The sequence below is a fragment of the Cucumis melo genome, chromosome 12, assembly GCF_025177605.1.
Source record: "Cucumis melo cultivar AY chromosome 12, USDA_Cmelo_AY_1.0, whole genome shotgun sequence".
Lineage (NCBI taxonomy): Eukaryota > Viridiplantae > Streptophyta > Magnoliopsida > Cucurbitales > Cucurbitaceae > Cucumis > Cucumis melo.
The window spans coordinates 7,621,203-7,637,440 of record NC_066868.1 but is presented as its reverse complement, the minus strand read 5'-3'; the positions used below and the strand labels follow the sequence as shown (position 1 = coordinate 7,637,440).

Below are 16,238 nucleotides of genomic sequence, written 5' to 3'. Positions count from 1 at the left end.
TGGTTTGTCATTGCTTGCATTGTGAGATTTAGCTAGTCTCGTGTTCATATCTGTGATTTCATTTCTAACAACATCGAGGGTAGCTAAAAAATCCTCCGACATGCCATTCTTCAATATGGGCAAATAGGGCCCATCAAACTGCCCCCACGTTCGTAGTTACTAGTTCTTCCAACTTTTCCTTCTAAACTATTGACACTTGCCAACAACTCTTGTATCAATAATCCTTTGAGACGGTCAGCCACCACATCGATAGTATCCACTTTCTTGAAAATTTTTTCAAGACGGAACTTCAAGAAGCGAATAGAGTTGGAAACTTCCACTAGGTAGAGCATCTGCTCTTCCAACTCTACTAGTCGATCTTTCTGGGCCTTGCTCAATTAATTTGTCGTCGACATGTTTATGTCTTAATTGTCGATTAGCCAATTTGGCTCTAATACCACTTATCACAATCGTAATCTTTCAAACACGATTGTCCGACACTTATTCTACTCGGAACAAGTCAGCCATATAAAATTCAAAAATCACAGACAACTCAATGTATGATGTAGCCTCCCTTCACATTCTTGAGAATTATTTTATAAAACGTGAGAGAGAAAAGAAATCATTGAAAACATCATAAATAAAAGCATTGAAGACTGTCAATTGCAAAGAAAAGCTTAGCTTGCAAAGAGAGCGACAAGGTTTGGTTGGGAATTCAACTATTATGCCTCCCCTATAGTACATTTTGAACATTTTTAGCCCTAGCAGGCTTGTATGAAAATGTCGAAATGTCACACCCTAGATCGATGACATAAAAATGAAAGCAATAGATTAAACAAAGTAGAAAACATAAAGACAAGATAATTTAGGGGTATTTAGACATACGACCATAGGCAAACAACGTCTTGGACAAGCATGTTCGTGACACTACGCACCAGCCATGCCAAATTGGTGTTTTTGAGCTGTTTTTGGTATTTTGGAAAATTTTAAGCAAAGTTTCGATATTTTTATGACTTAAGGGAATTAAATGTAATTATTTCCCATTATTTCAGGTTAGGAGGATATTGGAAAAATTTATAGGCCAAAAGTTCGAACTACCATCCGTAAGTGACAAAATAAGTTTAAAGTTGATTTCTAATTACGATTAATTATCAAATATTTTAAGCATGCTTTGATGTATGAATATTTGATTATACTAATTTATAAAATGTTTTGAAAGCATGAGTTTATAAATATTTAACAAGCATGTATTTCCTGATGAATTTACACATGAGATTTATAAAGCAAGTATGTTTATGATAAGTATTTAAGTTAAAGAATGATTTTAGAATATTTTAGACCATACCGTTCGATATATATAGCAACCCTTCAGGAGATATTGTCTGTGCACAGAGGTTCCTTTGATAATGGTATTTAGTAGATATCTAGTATCCTATCATTAGAACAGATTAATGAGATGAGGGTTCTACAAATGCTTAGTTCCATCTTAAGAGATGAGGGCTTGTAAGAATATCTAGTCTCCATCTTATTCTAGCTATAATGAGCGAGGGCACTACTGATGCCTAGGTTTCATCTCGTAAATATCATATCACAGGATGAGAGCCCACCAGAGGGTTTACAATTCCATCCTTGTGATTCATGTGGTATAGGAATTGAAAGGAAGTTTTAAAGGTTATATGTTATGTTTCATAATTTATTTATGCAAAGATAAAGTTTAAAGTTTATTTATTTCAAAATATGTTTTACAAAACAGTTTATCACTAGGCTATTTAACTCACCCTTTCAAAATGTTTTCCTTCTTTCTACGTACAGATTGTGAGTCTCTGTGTGTTGAACATACTGCTGCCAAGGCAATTTAGTTTTAAATCATGAAAGGAATAGATTTGTTAAAAGTATTACTGTGTTTGTTTAAAGGTGTATATATTTTTCCATGTTTTATACATTTTACTTGATATTTAACAAAAGACGTTCCAATATGGGTTCCACTAATGTTTTAAAGTATTTTCAGTAATTTCTAAGTTTGAAACTTTTGCTGGCAAATGTTTCATGATTTCATGTCAAGGGTCAGCTGGAATCATCTCAAAGGTCGATGGTTTCGGTTGACATCATACCACCTCTCGGGTCCAAAGCAAATGATCCGAGAGGGGGTGTGACAATTTAATTGCAAACGATACTGATTGTTATCTAATGACCTTACATTGTTTCTATAATTACTAAGTAGAAATAATCATCTTATTCTCTTCTAGCTTTTGTCAATTATTAAGTAGTTTTTTATTACCATCATATTGTCATGTGATTATCATTCAATTTTTTGTCAATTAGTAAGGATTTTATATTGCATTATGATTGTCATATGATTACCTTACATTTTTTTGTTTGGCCAATTACTAAGTAGTTTCTAATTACCATTCATTTTTGTAATCTATGTAACATTGTTGATCATCCCATTTACCACCATGAGAAATGATCATAGGAAGTTTAACCACAACAACAAAATATAAGATAGTCATTTGACTACCTTTTAATTACCTTGTATTTTTTTTTCAACTTTACTTAACCTTTTGAGATAATGATTAGATTGCCTTTTAATGATCATCGAGTTGCCTTTTGTTTTTTGTTTTTTTCAATTTTAGTTAGCCTTTTGAAATAGTCATTTGATTACTTTTTTTTCTTATCAAATCACATAGTATAAACCTAAACCGCAAGTCTAATACATAACATCTAATGAAAATAACAAGAAAAATCAAATAAATAACAATTGGAAAGAACTTACAACATACCTAATATTATGCAATCGGATAGCAATCATGTTACATGCAATTAGAAAGGAATCAGATAGCAATCGAATATGAATTAGATAGAAAACATATATACTAAAAAACTGTCAAAACCATAATTAATATGCTAAAAATTATTAAAACAACACTATTGTAGCTCATTCAAAACAAATAACAACTATATCTTTGATATACAACAATGTAATTGTTCAAATAGAAGCAAATTTACATGTTCTTTGATTAGTGAAATCAAATTTAATTTACATGTTCTTGTCGGTTTGATGTGGCTTTACTCTTCTAATTTCTCTTTGATCTCGACAAAGTTGCCAACTGTAATGGTCACACCATGTCTTTAACCACCATGTCTTTGATATTCATTATGATAACTTAAATATATAATTAAATAATGATAACAATCAAATATAAATAAAAACTACAAAATATTATGCATGACAATTAGATGAAAAAAAACTTTATATTATCAAATAGAAGTTAAATGGCAATCATAAACTACTAAATCTCTAACCATAATACGAATTAAAGAAAAGCATGCCTTTATTGATGAATCTACGCTCCACAATCTCTTTGAATTCTATCAGAAATCAATCCAAATGAAACAGAAAAATTATCATGGAAAATAAAACACAAAAGAATCAAAGCTAGAACTTTAGAAAAAAAAATGGTGAATCAAACATAAACCCAAATTTAATACTATTTCCAAGCCAGAGTATCGCCTAAAATACCTCAAAATTTATTGAGGACAACCACTTGAAGAAGCCGACACAAAACCCCCGATCAGAATATCCACATCAGGAGGAGTAGAGTGCACTGATTCCTCACTCTTTCCATTACATCGTCAATACCAAATTACATTCAACATGTGTGCATTGACGACTCCATTATCTTCATTCGAACAAGTTTGATTTGGGGTTAGTAGTCCTTCTCTATCGTTAATCAGTTCTCTAGATGACACCGAGGAGCGATTCTGTAAATTGGGGGAGAAGACTCGCTTGGTGCGTAGATCTTTGGCAACAAAATCAGAAGCATGTTCTTTTGAGTGCGGTTAAGGGAGAGCAGTCTTATGCCTTTTGCGAGGTAAGTGGAGGAATCCAGCTCGTAGAGCTCAAGATTGATGAACAATGGAGGAGCTTTTGGAAAGTATAGTATGAAGCTTTTGATTCCATGGAGAATTCTTGAAATGGATGGAGATGATGGAGGGGAAAAAGGAAAAGTGGGAAGAGGGTAAATTTGTCATTTTGAAAATAATGAATGCAATAAAGGGATGAAAGTAAAAAATTAATGAAATTAATGAAATTTAATTATAAATTATTTACCATATTTGTAATATATAAAAAAAAAGAGGTTGCATGCTACTTATCTCTAAACTTTTTGACATCTGGTGAAATTCCCCTGACCATTATGTGCTGATAGATAAAACCTCTAAAATTCTAAGAAGAAAGATGACAATACCAATAACCCAAACACTTTAGAACCATTCAATTACGTAAAACATATGTTCTTTTTATCCTTAAAAAATGATACGTTGGATCTTTCCATCTCAAACCTAATATTAAACATTGGAAATTAGTTTGATGATGCATAAAAAACAAAAGAAAGTGAAACAGTGGGCGTTGGCAACTTGGCTTCGATACTTTCGACGTAGCTTTATCGTTGTCAGTTCATCACTCGCCTGTGACGATTTGAATAAGCACAGGCTTAGCTTAACCTCTCCATTAATTGGGGTTCACTTGGCTGTGACCAAAACTAAGATTACCCATTGAATTGCGACATCTCGTCGTTCTCACGAAATCTGTGGCCATCCAACTTTCGAGAACATCTGTGTTCTGCTCCCAAAAGATTGAGAAAATGCCTGGATTGATTGCACCCTCAGATTATTCACAAGAACCACTTCGTCATCCATGTCTCCGAATCAACGCCAAGGCAAGTTAATTCTCGGAATTCCAATTCCTTTTCTTCATCAACATTTGATTTATTAAGGGGTCATAATCAACTTCATGATTTGGGTTTCTTTCATTTCCGTTTGCTTGTCAATTTTGTTGAAAACCCTACTTCTGAGGATATATTTTGTGATTTTTGTTTCATCTTCTCTGTGTATTTCCTTGTATACTTAGTGTTGGAGTGTGAGCTCGATCACAAGTTTAGTCCAAAAAGTTTCATGTTTTTGTCTAATAGGTATTTATAAACACCTAGGCTTGAAGTCGGATGGGTTTAATCCATGGTGTTGGTGTGTCTTACAATTTAATATCATACGAGTTAAGCTGCGGATAAACTGACCTGAATACTCATGGCTATGAAACAAGAAGAAAAAACATTATGTGAAAAACACAATGGCCTTGCCTTTTTTACTTAGAGTGAATCGGTCCCTTAGGAACCCTGGAAAGGGCCGTTGTCTGATGGGTACATGAAAATGACGAAGTTGAAACAATTAGGCGTTGTTCGGTAATTCTTTTGTATTTTGTTTTTTGTTTTTTGAAAAGTAAGTATATTTTCGCTCAATTCTTTTACAATGATTTGCAGATTTTTAAATACCAGAGTTATTCTTAGCTAAATTGCAAAAACAAAAACAAGTTTTTATAAATTGCTATCTTTTATTAGTACAAATTACTCTTGGCTTTTGAAAACATTGGCAAAAGAGATTACAAATTAAGAAATTTAGAGGTAGAAGGATCATACGAGTGTCTATAGGCTTAATTTAAGAAAAAAAACAAAAAAACTAAACGCTTACCAAAGGATGCCTTAGTTGTTGATAAATTTGTCCACCATATGTGCTGAACGTGAATATTTTGTATTAAAGTGTGCTATTCCTGCTCTGGTTGCCTTTCCTCAGCGTCTAGAAGAATCAAACTAAGCGGGAAACAATTACAGATGTGTAATAAATATTTAGCTGATTTTCTCCCTCTTATATCTCTGCCTCAGGAGCCCTTCAATGCGGAGCCACCGCGCTCAACTCTGATTTCATCTTATGTCACCCCTGTAGATTTCTTTTATAAGAGAAATCATGGACCTATTCCATTAGTGAATGATATTGAAAGGTTTCCTTCTTCCTTCTTTCTCCTTTTTTTTTTCTTTTTTTCCTTTTTTGAATGTAAATGTTCTTTTTGCTTCCATTTCCAATTCAATTACTAAACCTTTTCTCTGACAATGTAGATATTTTGTTTCTATAAATGGCCTAATAGACAAACCAAAAGAGCTGTTCATGAAAGATATCAGGTGAGCTGTAGTATTTTGGATTTAAAAGAGCATTTCCTTAGCTTTATGAAGATACCAACACGATGAAACTTTGTATAATAAAGTGCTTCACAAAGCAGCTAAGATTATTATAATGTAACAGGATGCTTCCAAAGTACAATGTCACTGCCACTTTACAGGTATCTCATTACTAAGCATTAACTGCAAGTATTTTTCTTTGCCCTGTGGTTGCAATATGCTAATTGAAAACTACGAGGTTTATGAGTAGTTCCCACTATACTATGCTTGATTATATAATTTGACACCATTTGGCATATATGGACATAGTGTGCAGGGAATAGAAGGACAGCAATGAGCAAAACCAAAACAGTGAAGGGAGTTGGCTGGGATGTTTCTGCTCTAGGAAATGGTAGACATGAACCAGCTAGTGTTTTAGATGTGTTAGTTATGAAGTTCATCCATTTGGAAATAACGTTTTGAACCTTGCAGCTGTTTGGGGTGGTGCTAAATTGGCTGATGTTCTTGAACTTGTTGGAATACCTAAGTGCAGCTATAGGACACAAAAAGGTGGAAAACATGTTGAGTTTGTGAGCATTGATAGATGCAAGGTACAACGTTGGCACATTTAGATGCTCTTTTCGAAAAGAGGATGAGAAAAAACAGGGCATGTCTTGAAGAAGTTATGACTGATGTTATTGAAAGTTAACTTGCTTTAGTTTGAAGGAATTATGTGTGGATATAGACCAATAATTCTGATTTCTACGCTTATCATGTACAGGAAGAAAAGGGAGGTCCATATAAGGGATCAATTCCACTTAGCCAAGCTTCAGATCCTGAAGCAGATGTTCTGCTTGCTTACGAAATGAATGGAGAAGTGAGTTATATTGCTTTAAACAAGTTAGAAGTACATTTCTACGTATTGAAATACCTGCCATTTTAAACTCCTCGTCTCTCCTACTTAATAGACAAAATACCAAATATAACATTACACAACAATGCACTTATAAAGAAATGATTACACAACAATGAATGAACTCAATTTGATCAAATGGGCTTGCCTTAATTAATTTTTTTGTTTTTTGGTTATTATAGTTTTTATTAATGCTTGTTGGATCTTTCCCACAAGTATACCTTTTGATGTTGAGTAATCACATCGTTGTTTTTATAAATATAGGTTGAAGGGGCGGGAGAAGTTTAACTTCTAAATCTCATGCTGTTAAGTTGCTTATTGTGCTGTTGCTGCTCTACTATTCTTAATATTATTTACTCTTCCACAAAAGCCTCTTAACAGGGATCATGGGTATCCGTTACGTGTGGTTGTCCCGGGTGTTATTGGTGCTCGCTCCGTTAAATGGATCGATTCTATTAACATAATTGCAGAGGAATGTCAGGTAGGAAATGTGAAATATAAAACTTGGTTCTTTTCCTCAAGAAATTGCATTCTTTATAATTGAGTTCATGGCATTGTCTTGCAGGGTTTCTTTATGCAAAAAGACTACAAAATGTTTCCGCCTTCCGTAAATTGGGATAATATTGATTGGTCTACCAGGAGGCCTCAAATGGATTTTCCTGTTCAGGTTTGTATTATGTTCCCTTTCCTCGATTTTGCTTGATTAGGAAAGTTAGACAATAGTTCTCCCTCATCTTATTGTCAAAACAACTTCTTTAATGGAGAAAAAGAAACGAAAGAATACACGAACAAACAAAAAGACAAGTTGACAGATGTTCGGAGCATCTTTCACGAAAAGAAGGGACTCCAACTATGTGAAATAGTGAAGTGACTATATGATAGTTACAAAAAGTTTTCATAATTGAACCCACAAAGAAACTAGAAGGCAAATGAGGGACCAAATCTCTGTTGGGTCTCTTTCCGCACCCCTAATCACCCTACTATTCTACTCACGCTACAAAATCCATAAGATGGTGCACACCTAACAAACCTTAAATGCACCCACTCTCATCATTTACTCTGAACATACACCCAACAAAATTTTCAGGCTTTGATTCTCTGTTGTCACTGTCCAAATTGACCTGACTAATCTAATGCGGTTGAACTTGCTGAATTGCAGTGTGTCATATGTTCTTTGGAGGATGTAGATCATATAAAGCCTGGAAAGGTTAGTTCGTTTCTGTAATTTCAATGTATAGTCGAATATATAAAATATAGATGATGATGATCTATGCGAAGTATTTCCTATTTCAGATCTAAGAGCCTCCAATCTTCTGCATTTCTCTGTCCAGGTTAAGTCGTAATTTGGGACATGTAAATCAGAAATTCCTGCAGAATATTGCTCTACTTGCATATTTATAATCTCGCTCTCATCTCTTTTGCATTATTTAGTAAAAATAATTTTCATCTTACTCTCTTGAAGTTAATTTATATCCCTGTGTAGCTACTTTAAAGTTTAAACAAGCAAATGTGATGGTGATCTTCAAATGTATGTCAGGTTACAGTTAGTGGTTATGCAGTGTCAGGAGGTGGTAGGGGAATAGAGAGAGTAGACATATCTGTTGATGGAGGTAAAAACTGGATTGAAGCCTCCAGATCTCAGAAGGTTGGTGTCCCATACGTCGCTGATAGTCCGAGCAGTGACAAGTGGGCATGGGTGTTTTTCGAGGTCACACTCAATGTCCAACAGAACACTGAAATCGTTGCTAAAGCTGTAAGTCCCTTATTTGATGCCTAGAAATTTGAACTAGTGCGAAGCTGCAAGTCTATTTGATTGAAAAAAATGGGCGATTGGTTGTTGGGCTGCTTATGCATCTAAGTTTGTTTATAAGTGTGCAAAGCTTTTAGTCAAATTTCGAAATGAAATGCAGGTTGATTCAGCAGCAAATGTGCAACCAGGAACAGTGGAAGAGATATGGAATTTAAGAGGTATACTCAACACCTCATGGCATAGGGTTCAAGTTCGAGTTGGTCGTTCAAATATATAGAAGAAAGAAGGAAGTGACAGATGCTCGAAACTTGAAACTGTATCATCTGCCTGTTTTATCATCTCATAAACAAATGTCGTGTAGAATAAACTCTTATTTTCTTCTTTAACCAAATTTGACTGTGCAAGGATTTTGAATAAGAATATGGAACCTGCTTACACTGATTAATAAAAAATTTCTTGAAGTGTTTTTTTAATTTGGTTTGATGGAGTTCCCAGCGTGGGGCCATATAAATGCATCCTCGAAGATTATCGAAGAAGGGCAAAAGGAACCTATGCATAGTATTTTGGGTATAAAATATTTTTCATTTGGTAATGACTTGGAGTTTTTTTTTCTTTTTTAGCTGGATTTAAGTTGTTCTTAGGTGGATGATAAAATATGACCGAAAGATTATAATTAATATAAGGTATTTGCATGAGTTGATACATACTAAGGTTGAAGTTGCTTTTTACATTTGCAGTAGACGGTAGCATGAGATCGACTTCACTTGATATCGATTTTGAATTCAAGATACTTATTGTTTTGTTTTGTTTTGTTTTAGTGATATTATTTTAAATTTTGTTTAAGAACTAAAGTTCCATTTGATTTACTATTCGATCTTGGCCGTTTTAGTTTTTTGCATTCGTTTCACAATATGTACTTTAGTTTACTAAATTTTTGTTTTAGATTGTTTCAATTGTTCGAAATACTTCATATTTATAGGGATTGGACAGTAGGGATATTTTCGTCCTTTGCTAATTTTTAAATAGTATGCAAATTTGCAATTTTGCCATTTTCACAATAAAAAAAAACCTATTGGTCATTTTTCTAATATGTCATTTTGTTTTAGCTATTTGTCCACTTGTCCCTTGAATTTGTAACCGTCTAACTAGTGTAGTCGTTACAAAACAATAGGCACATACATTTAAGTTACTATAAAAGATTAGGGGCACTTGCTCGTTACAAAATATAAAATGAAAAATGAGCACATGACATTTTAAAATTTTTAAGAATAACAAACTAATAAGTCCAACCCAATTAAAATTATCGGATGACTAAAATGTCCTTATAGTAAAAGTTGTGGAACTATATTTGATTATCATCTAATTGATATCAAATTTTAAAATTATTGTCAAATTGCTATTTGATGTTAACTATTATCTGATTGTTAGTGATATTGATTTACTACCTAGTTGTTATTTAATTAAATATTGGTTGTTACTTAATTGTAAATGATCCTGATTGCTATTTAATGACCTTACAATTTTTTTATAATGACGAAGTAGAATTTGACAATCATCTAATTACCTTCCAGCTCTTGTCAATTATTAAGTAGTTTTTTACTACCATTATATTGTCATGTGATTACCTTTCATTTTTTGTCAATTCGTAAGGTTTTTTTTCTTACATTATGATTATCATTTGATTACTTTACATTTTACTTTTTGCCAATTACTAAGTAATTTCCGATTACCATTCATTTTTGTAATCTACATAACATTGTTGATCATCCTATTGCCACTATAAGAAATGATCATAGGAAGCTTAACCATGACAATAACATACTAAGTTAGCCATTTGATTATTGTCTGATTGTCATTTATTACCTTTGGATTGTCATCTAATTACTTTCTACTTTTTTTTTTTAGTTTTAGCTAACCTTCTAAGATAGTTACTTGATTACTTTCTAATTGTCTTTTTTTTTAAAAAAAAATTAATTAGCTTTTGAAATAGTCATTTGGTTACTTTCCAATTGTTTTTTGATTACTTTTTTTTTTTGTTATAGTAATTTTTTTTTATATTGGTTGATTGTCTTCTAATTGACATCTAATTAATTTTTATTCTTTGACACGTATAATTGTTATTTGATATTGATTATCATCTAATTGCTTGTTGGAATTTATGTCCTCAAACTAGTTTGTAGTTTAAATAATATTATATTCAATAAAATGGTTATTGAGGACTTATTAGTGAAAATTAATACTATAATCTTGAATCCAATAAACTAAGATCCCGAGGCTATCTAGTGTAGATTTGAACTTTATGTAGAGGTATAAACGTGGATCAAGTTCAAGTTTATAGCCCAAATGGTCTATAATGTATGAATAAGTTTAGGCGTCTTATTTTGAGAACGCTATGGGTGTAGCTCGCTTTGTAGATAGTACAAACGATGTGATCCTAAATTGTTCATGTAGAGACACGATAGTGGGGACATCATATGTAAAGAGTTTACATAAGACTAGAACCATGAAATAGTCACTTTTAAGTCATACCACTGTTGACTTTAAAAAATTGACTATTTGGATTATTGATGACCTAGGTAACTTAATCTTAATCTTGATCTAACTATGAACTTTTGTTCAAACAGAATTATCCTTATATTTGCATAGGTAAGAAGCTCAACAGCGCTGACCCAATAAGCCTCCCATTTCAAGGGGTAAGACTGGGTGGATGGCTAGAGACATAGGGTGCAAGACGAAATTCACTCCTACCCACTTTAGGGTTAGTAGATAGGTTTTTCCCTTAAAGGCTGAATCTAAGTATTGAACAAGGGGTCCCAACCTCTCATTGACTCGAGAGAAATTTGATTTATAAGTTGGACCTTAAACCAATTGTTCAATATTGGATTAGTGGGACTTAGGGAACAAAATGTAATTTCGAGGGTAAAACGATATTTTGAACTAGCCAAGATTACGAACAACTTGTGAAGGATTAGCTGTAACGACCCAAAAATAAAAAATTTTGAACTTAAGACATTTAAAAATAAATTACCTTAAGTTTGGGGCGTTACAATCTTCCCTCCTTTGAGAAATTTTTGTCCTCGAAAGTTCAAATCCTCGAACAACTCAGAGTACTGGGCTCTCATGTCATCCTCCCTCTCCCATATAGCCTCTTCAGCTCCATGGTTTCGCCAAAGAACTTTGACCATTGCAATCCCTCTATTACGGAGCATCTTGACCTCTCTTGCCAAAATCTCAACGGGTTGCTCCTCATAGCTCAAGTTTTTATTAATTTGCAATGGCTCAAGGTCAACACATGCGTCGGGTCTGTGACATACTTCCTTAGCATAGAGACATGGAATACATCATAAACTGTAGAAAACGTTGGGGGCAACGTCAAACGATAAGGTACAGGACAAATCCGCTCAAGTATCTCAAATGACCCAACAATACGTGGACTTAGCTTCCCTTTCTTCTCGAATCTCAGAACACCCTTCATAGGTGCTACCTTAAAAAAAACCATGGCTCCCACATCAAACTCGAGATCCTTACATCGTTCATCAGCATAACTCTTCTGTCTGCTTTGTACTGTCAACATACGAGCTCTAATTTACTGTATGGCTGCATTAGTGGTCTGGACTAAACTCAGGACCTAACATTCTCTGCTCACCAACTTCACCCAAATATATAAGAGATCTACAACACCTACCATACAGAGCCTCAAAGGGTGCCATGCCAATGGTAGCCTGGTAACTGTTATTATAGGCGAACTCCATCAAATGCAAATGAGAGTCCCAATTCCCTAAAAACTCCAATACACAAGCTTGCAGTATATCTTCCAAAATCTCGTACAACCTCTCTGTTTGACCATCGATCTGAGGATGAAAGGCTATCCTGAAATCTAACCTCGTGCCCAAGGCAAGCTAAAGTCCTTTCTAGAACTTTGATGTGAAACGAGCATCTATGTCAGAAACGATAGATACAGGCACTCCATGAAGTCTCACTATCTCGATTATATATAACTACCCCCACTTACTGGCAGTGTAAGTGGATTTCCCTGGAATAAAGTCAGCTGACTTCGTGAGCTTGTCAACAACAACCCAAATGACCGTATGACCCTTTAGAGTCCTAGGCAGTTTTGTAATGAAGTCTATCGACACACTCTCACAGTTTCACCCTGGTACACACTGAAGGATTGCAAGAAACCTGCTGGACTTTGTCTTGGTGCCTTCACCTACTGGCATACTAAGCACTTATTAACGAAGTCTGCCACTCCTCTCTTCATATTTCGCTACCAGTAGAGTCGCTTCAAGTCCTGGTACATCTTCGTATTGCTAGGATGCATAGAGAATGGGGAGCTATGGGCCTTAGTCAAAAGCTCTATCTTAACAGCACTATTCGCTGGGACGCATAAACGCCTCTCGTACATAAGTCCACCATCAGAGGACATGGAGAACTCCTCAGCTTGCCCTGCTTCTGCCAGGTGACACTTCTCAACCAAATATGGATCATTTAGCTAAGCAACAATAATCCTCTGCCTTAAGATCGGCTGTACTAACAACTGAGCCAACTACCACATTCGTCTTACCTGGGTGATACAGAATTTCGTTGTCATAATCCTTTACCAACTCCAACCATCTCCTCTGTCTCATGTTCAACTCCTTTTGGGTGAAGAAGTATTTCAAGCTCTTATGGTCAATAAAAATCTGTATCTTCTTACCATACAAGTAGTGTCTCCATATCTTCATTGCAAAAACCACAACTGCCAACTCTAGATCATGGGTAGGGTAGTTTTGCTCATGACTCTTCAACTGACGAGAGGCATAAGCAACTACCTTACCTCGCTGCATTAAAACACAACCCAGTCGTTTCTTAGAGGCGTCACTATAGATCACAAAACTTCCACATCCATTTGGCACTGTAAGGACTAGCGCAGTCACAAGCTTCTTCTTAACTCCTAGAAACTACTCTCACATGTTGGGCTCTAAACAAAATGAGTCCCCTTTCTGGTCAATTACGTCAACGGACTGATCGAGGCCAATAGTAACAGCTTCAATCTTCGCTGGGTCCACAGAGACTCTCTCACTGGATACTACATAGCCAAGAAAAGACACCTTCTTCAGCCAGAACTCGCACTTAGAAAACTTAACGTATAGTTTATTGGCCCGAAGAGTCTTCAAAACCTGATGCAAGTGTTCCTCATGCTCAGCCTCTATCTTGGAGTAGACCAAGATATCGTCGATAAAACTATAACAAAAGTGTCTAAGAAATCCTTAAACACCATGTTCATCAGATCCATAAATACAACAGAAGCATTTGTCAAGCCTAAAGACATTACAATAAACTTGTAATGTCCATATCTGGAATAGAAAGGAGTCTTGGGGATGTCATTGTCTCTAATCCTCAGCTGGTCATAGCGTGAACGTAAATCGATCTTAGAGAAAACAATGGCTCTTTGCAGCTAATCAAACAAGTCATCAATCCTGGGCAATGGATAGCGGTTCTTGATTGTCACCTTACTCAACTATTTGTAATCAATGTAAAGGTGCATCGATCCATCTTTCTTCTTCACAAACAGTACTAGTGCTCCCCAAGGTGACACACTAGGTCGTATGAAACCCTTGTCCAGAAACTCCTACAACTGAATCTTCAGCTCTTTCAACTCTGCTGGGGCCATTGTGTAAGGAGCTCGAGATATTGGAGCAGTGCTTGACTCTAGCTTAATAGCAAAATCGATCTCCCTAGGAGGTGGAAGTCTTGGGAGCTCATCAGGAAAAACGTTGGGGTATTCTCTCACCATCGGCTCATATGACAAGGAAACTTCTGGCTCTCTAGTGTCCACTACACTGGCCAAGATACTCCAAGTACCCTGATTGAGTTGCTTATTGGCTTCCATAGCTGAGATGACTTTGGGTAGGACCATAGTCCCTACTCTCTTAAACTTGAAACTAGTCGCTGAAAGAGGGTTAAAAACTACCTCTTTGCGGGAACAGTCTATGCTTGCATGGTTGGCAGACAACCAATCCATGCCTAGAATTACATCAAAAAATCGCATGTCTAAAACTAGTAAAGGTTCATCTAACACATGGTTTGCTATCTCTACTTGACATGCCTTTATCTTATCTTTAGACAACATGACTTCTTCAGATGGAGTAGAAACAGATAGTATACTACCCTACGGTTCTACTTCTAAACACATTTGCCGAACAAAAACTGAGGATATGAAATAATGGAATAACCTAGAGTCAAATAATACAAATGTGAAGTGCCCTAAGATTGGGAGCGTACCTGTCACTACAGTACCAGCTTGCTCGACCTTTTGATGAGTGGTGGCAAAAACCCTTCCTTGCTAGGAAGTGGGAATCTGGTTCGAAGTAGTCTCAAGTAGTTTCTGAGGATAAAAGTCAGTTGTATGCCCTGGTTGCTTGCACCTGAAACAAACTCCACTTCCTACTAAGCAACGACCTTCATCAGATCTCCCACAGCTACAACAAGCAGGTAGTTCTTTCAAAGCCTTTCCTACAGCAGCAAGCTCCTAGTGATGTCGTTGGAAAAGACATCCTGACCTCAGGTTCCTCTATGGCGTTATAGTAAGCTGCAACTCAACCTTCCTCTTTTGACCGGGAGTTGACCCTTTTTCTGCAGTCTTGGATAGATTAGCTTTCTCATGCAGACTTATATCCACTGTCAAGCGCAGTGCAACAGCATGGGTGGTTGGCCTGAAGGCTCGAATAAATCCTTGAAGATCTAGTTTGACACATCTAACGAACTTCTCAGTCCTGGTAGCCTTATCCATCACTACATCGGAGCAAAATGGGATAACATATCGAACTCTGCATCATATTGCTCTACAGTCATGTCGCCTTGCTCCAAGTCCAGGAACTTTTGCTGCTTAGCATACCTCAGGTTGGTAGAGAAGAATTTGGCTTAGAAGCTCTCCTTGAACTGCTTCTAAGTTATCTTGCTGACATCACCACCCAACATCCTCTCAGTAGTCTCCCATCAGGTGGTACCTCTATCTTCCAAGAAAAAAACTACACACTGAACCTTCTGGTCATTAGGCACTTCATGTACAGAAAGATGGTCTCTATAGAAGTTAACCACATTTAGGCCTTGGTGGGGTTATCCATGGATCAGTCAAATGCTTTAGGATTGTAGTTCCTAAAGTCTCTCAGATGTTTGGCCTCTGCTGATAGTTGGTCTAGCACGGGCTGAGATTCCATTGGGGCTAGAGGAGGGGCGATCGAGGTCTGCTGGACAACATGAAACAGTGCTAAAGCATCCCTCAGCATATCCTGATATCTCTTCTCCATTGCAGCGAGGTCTGCTTGAGTGACGGCTACAGTAGGGTTGGCAACTTGTACGGTAGGCTGCTCTTCAGGCTAGGTACGTCCAACTCCTCTGCCTCCCTTACCACCTCTACGTGCTCCTCTACGTGGCGACATTTTTTCTAAATTCCACCAACAGAAGTTTTCACAATAATGATAACATTTATACTTTATCTAGTTTAATTCAGACAAGGTTATAAACATAACATCATCTCAATCATAAAACATACCTGAAGAGTGACGAAGGACCATATTAGCCATAGGGGTAAAAACAAAACAAGGACTTACATAGTAAGTCAGTCTGCAGA

The 16,238-nt window shown here is 35.9% G+C and overlaps 1 protein-coding gene and 1 long non-coding RNA gene across 2 annotated transcripts; one reads left to right on the top strand and one right to left on the bottom strand.

Annotated features, from left to right (window-relative positions):
• Window positions 1-2,926: 2,926 nt before the first annotated feature.
• LOC127144201 (uncharacterized) lies at window positions 2,927-4,160 on the bottom strand. Its single transcript, XR_007815769.1, has 2 exons — window positions 3,500-4,160; window positions 2,927-3,086 (listed from the first exon to the last, which is right to left on the bottom strand). It is a non-coding gene; the product is annotated as an uncharacterized LOC127144201 (long non-coding RNA).
• A 20-nt stretch (window positions 4,161-4,180) lies between these two features.
• Window positions 4,181-9,099, top strand: LOC103501076 (sulfite oxidase-like). The gene is made up of 12 exons (XM_008464567.2): window positions 4,181-4,697; window positions 5,694-5,809; window positions 5,925-5,987; window positions 6,109-6,145; window positions 6,294-6,375; window positions 6,456-6,574; window positions 6,745-6,840; window positions 7,247-7,357; window positions 7,442-7,543; window positions 8,036-8,083; window positions 8,414-8,629; window positions 8,787-9,099. Exons 1-12 carry the CDS (start codon window positions 4,623-4,625, stop codon window positions 8,901-8,903), a joined length of 1,182 nt encoding a protein of 393 aa, XP_008462789.1. The 5' UTR covers window positions 4,181-4,622; the 3' UTR covers window positions 8,904-9,099.
• Window positions 9,100-16,238: the final 7,139 nt, after the last annotated feature.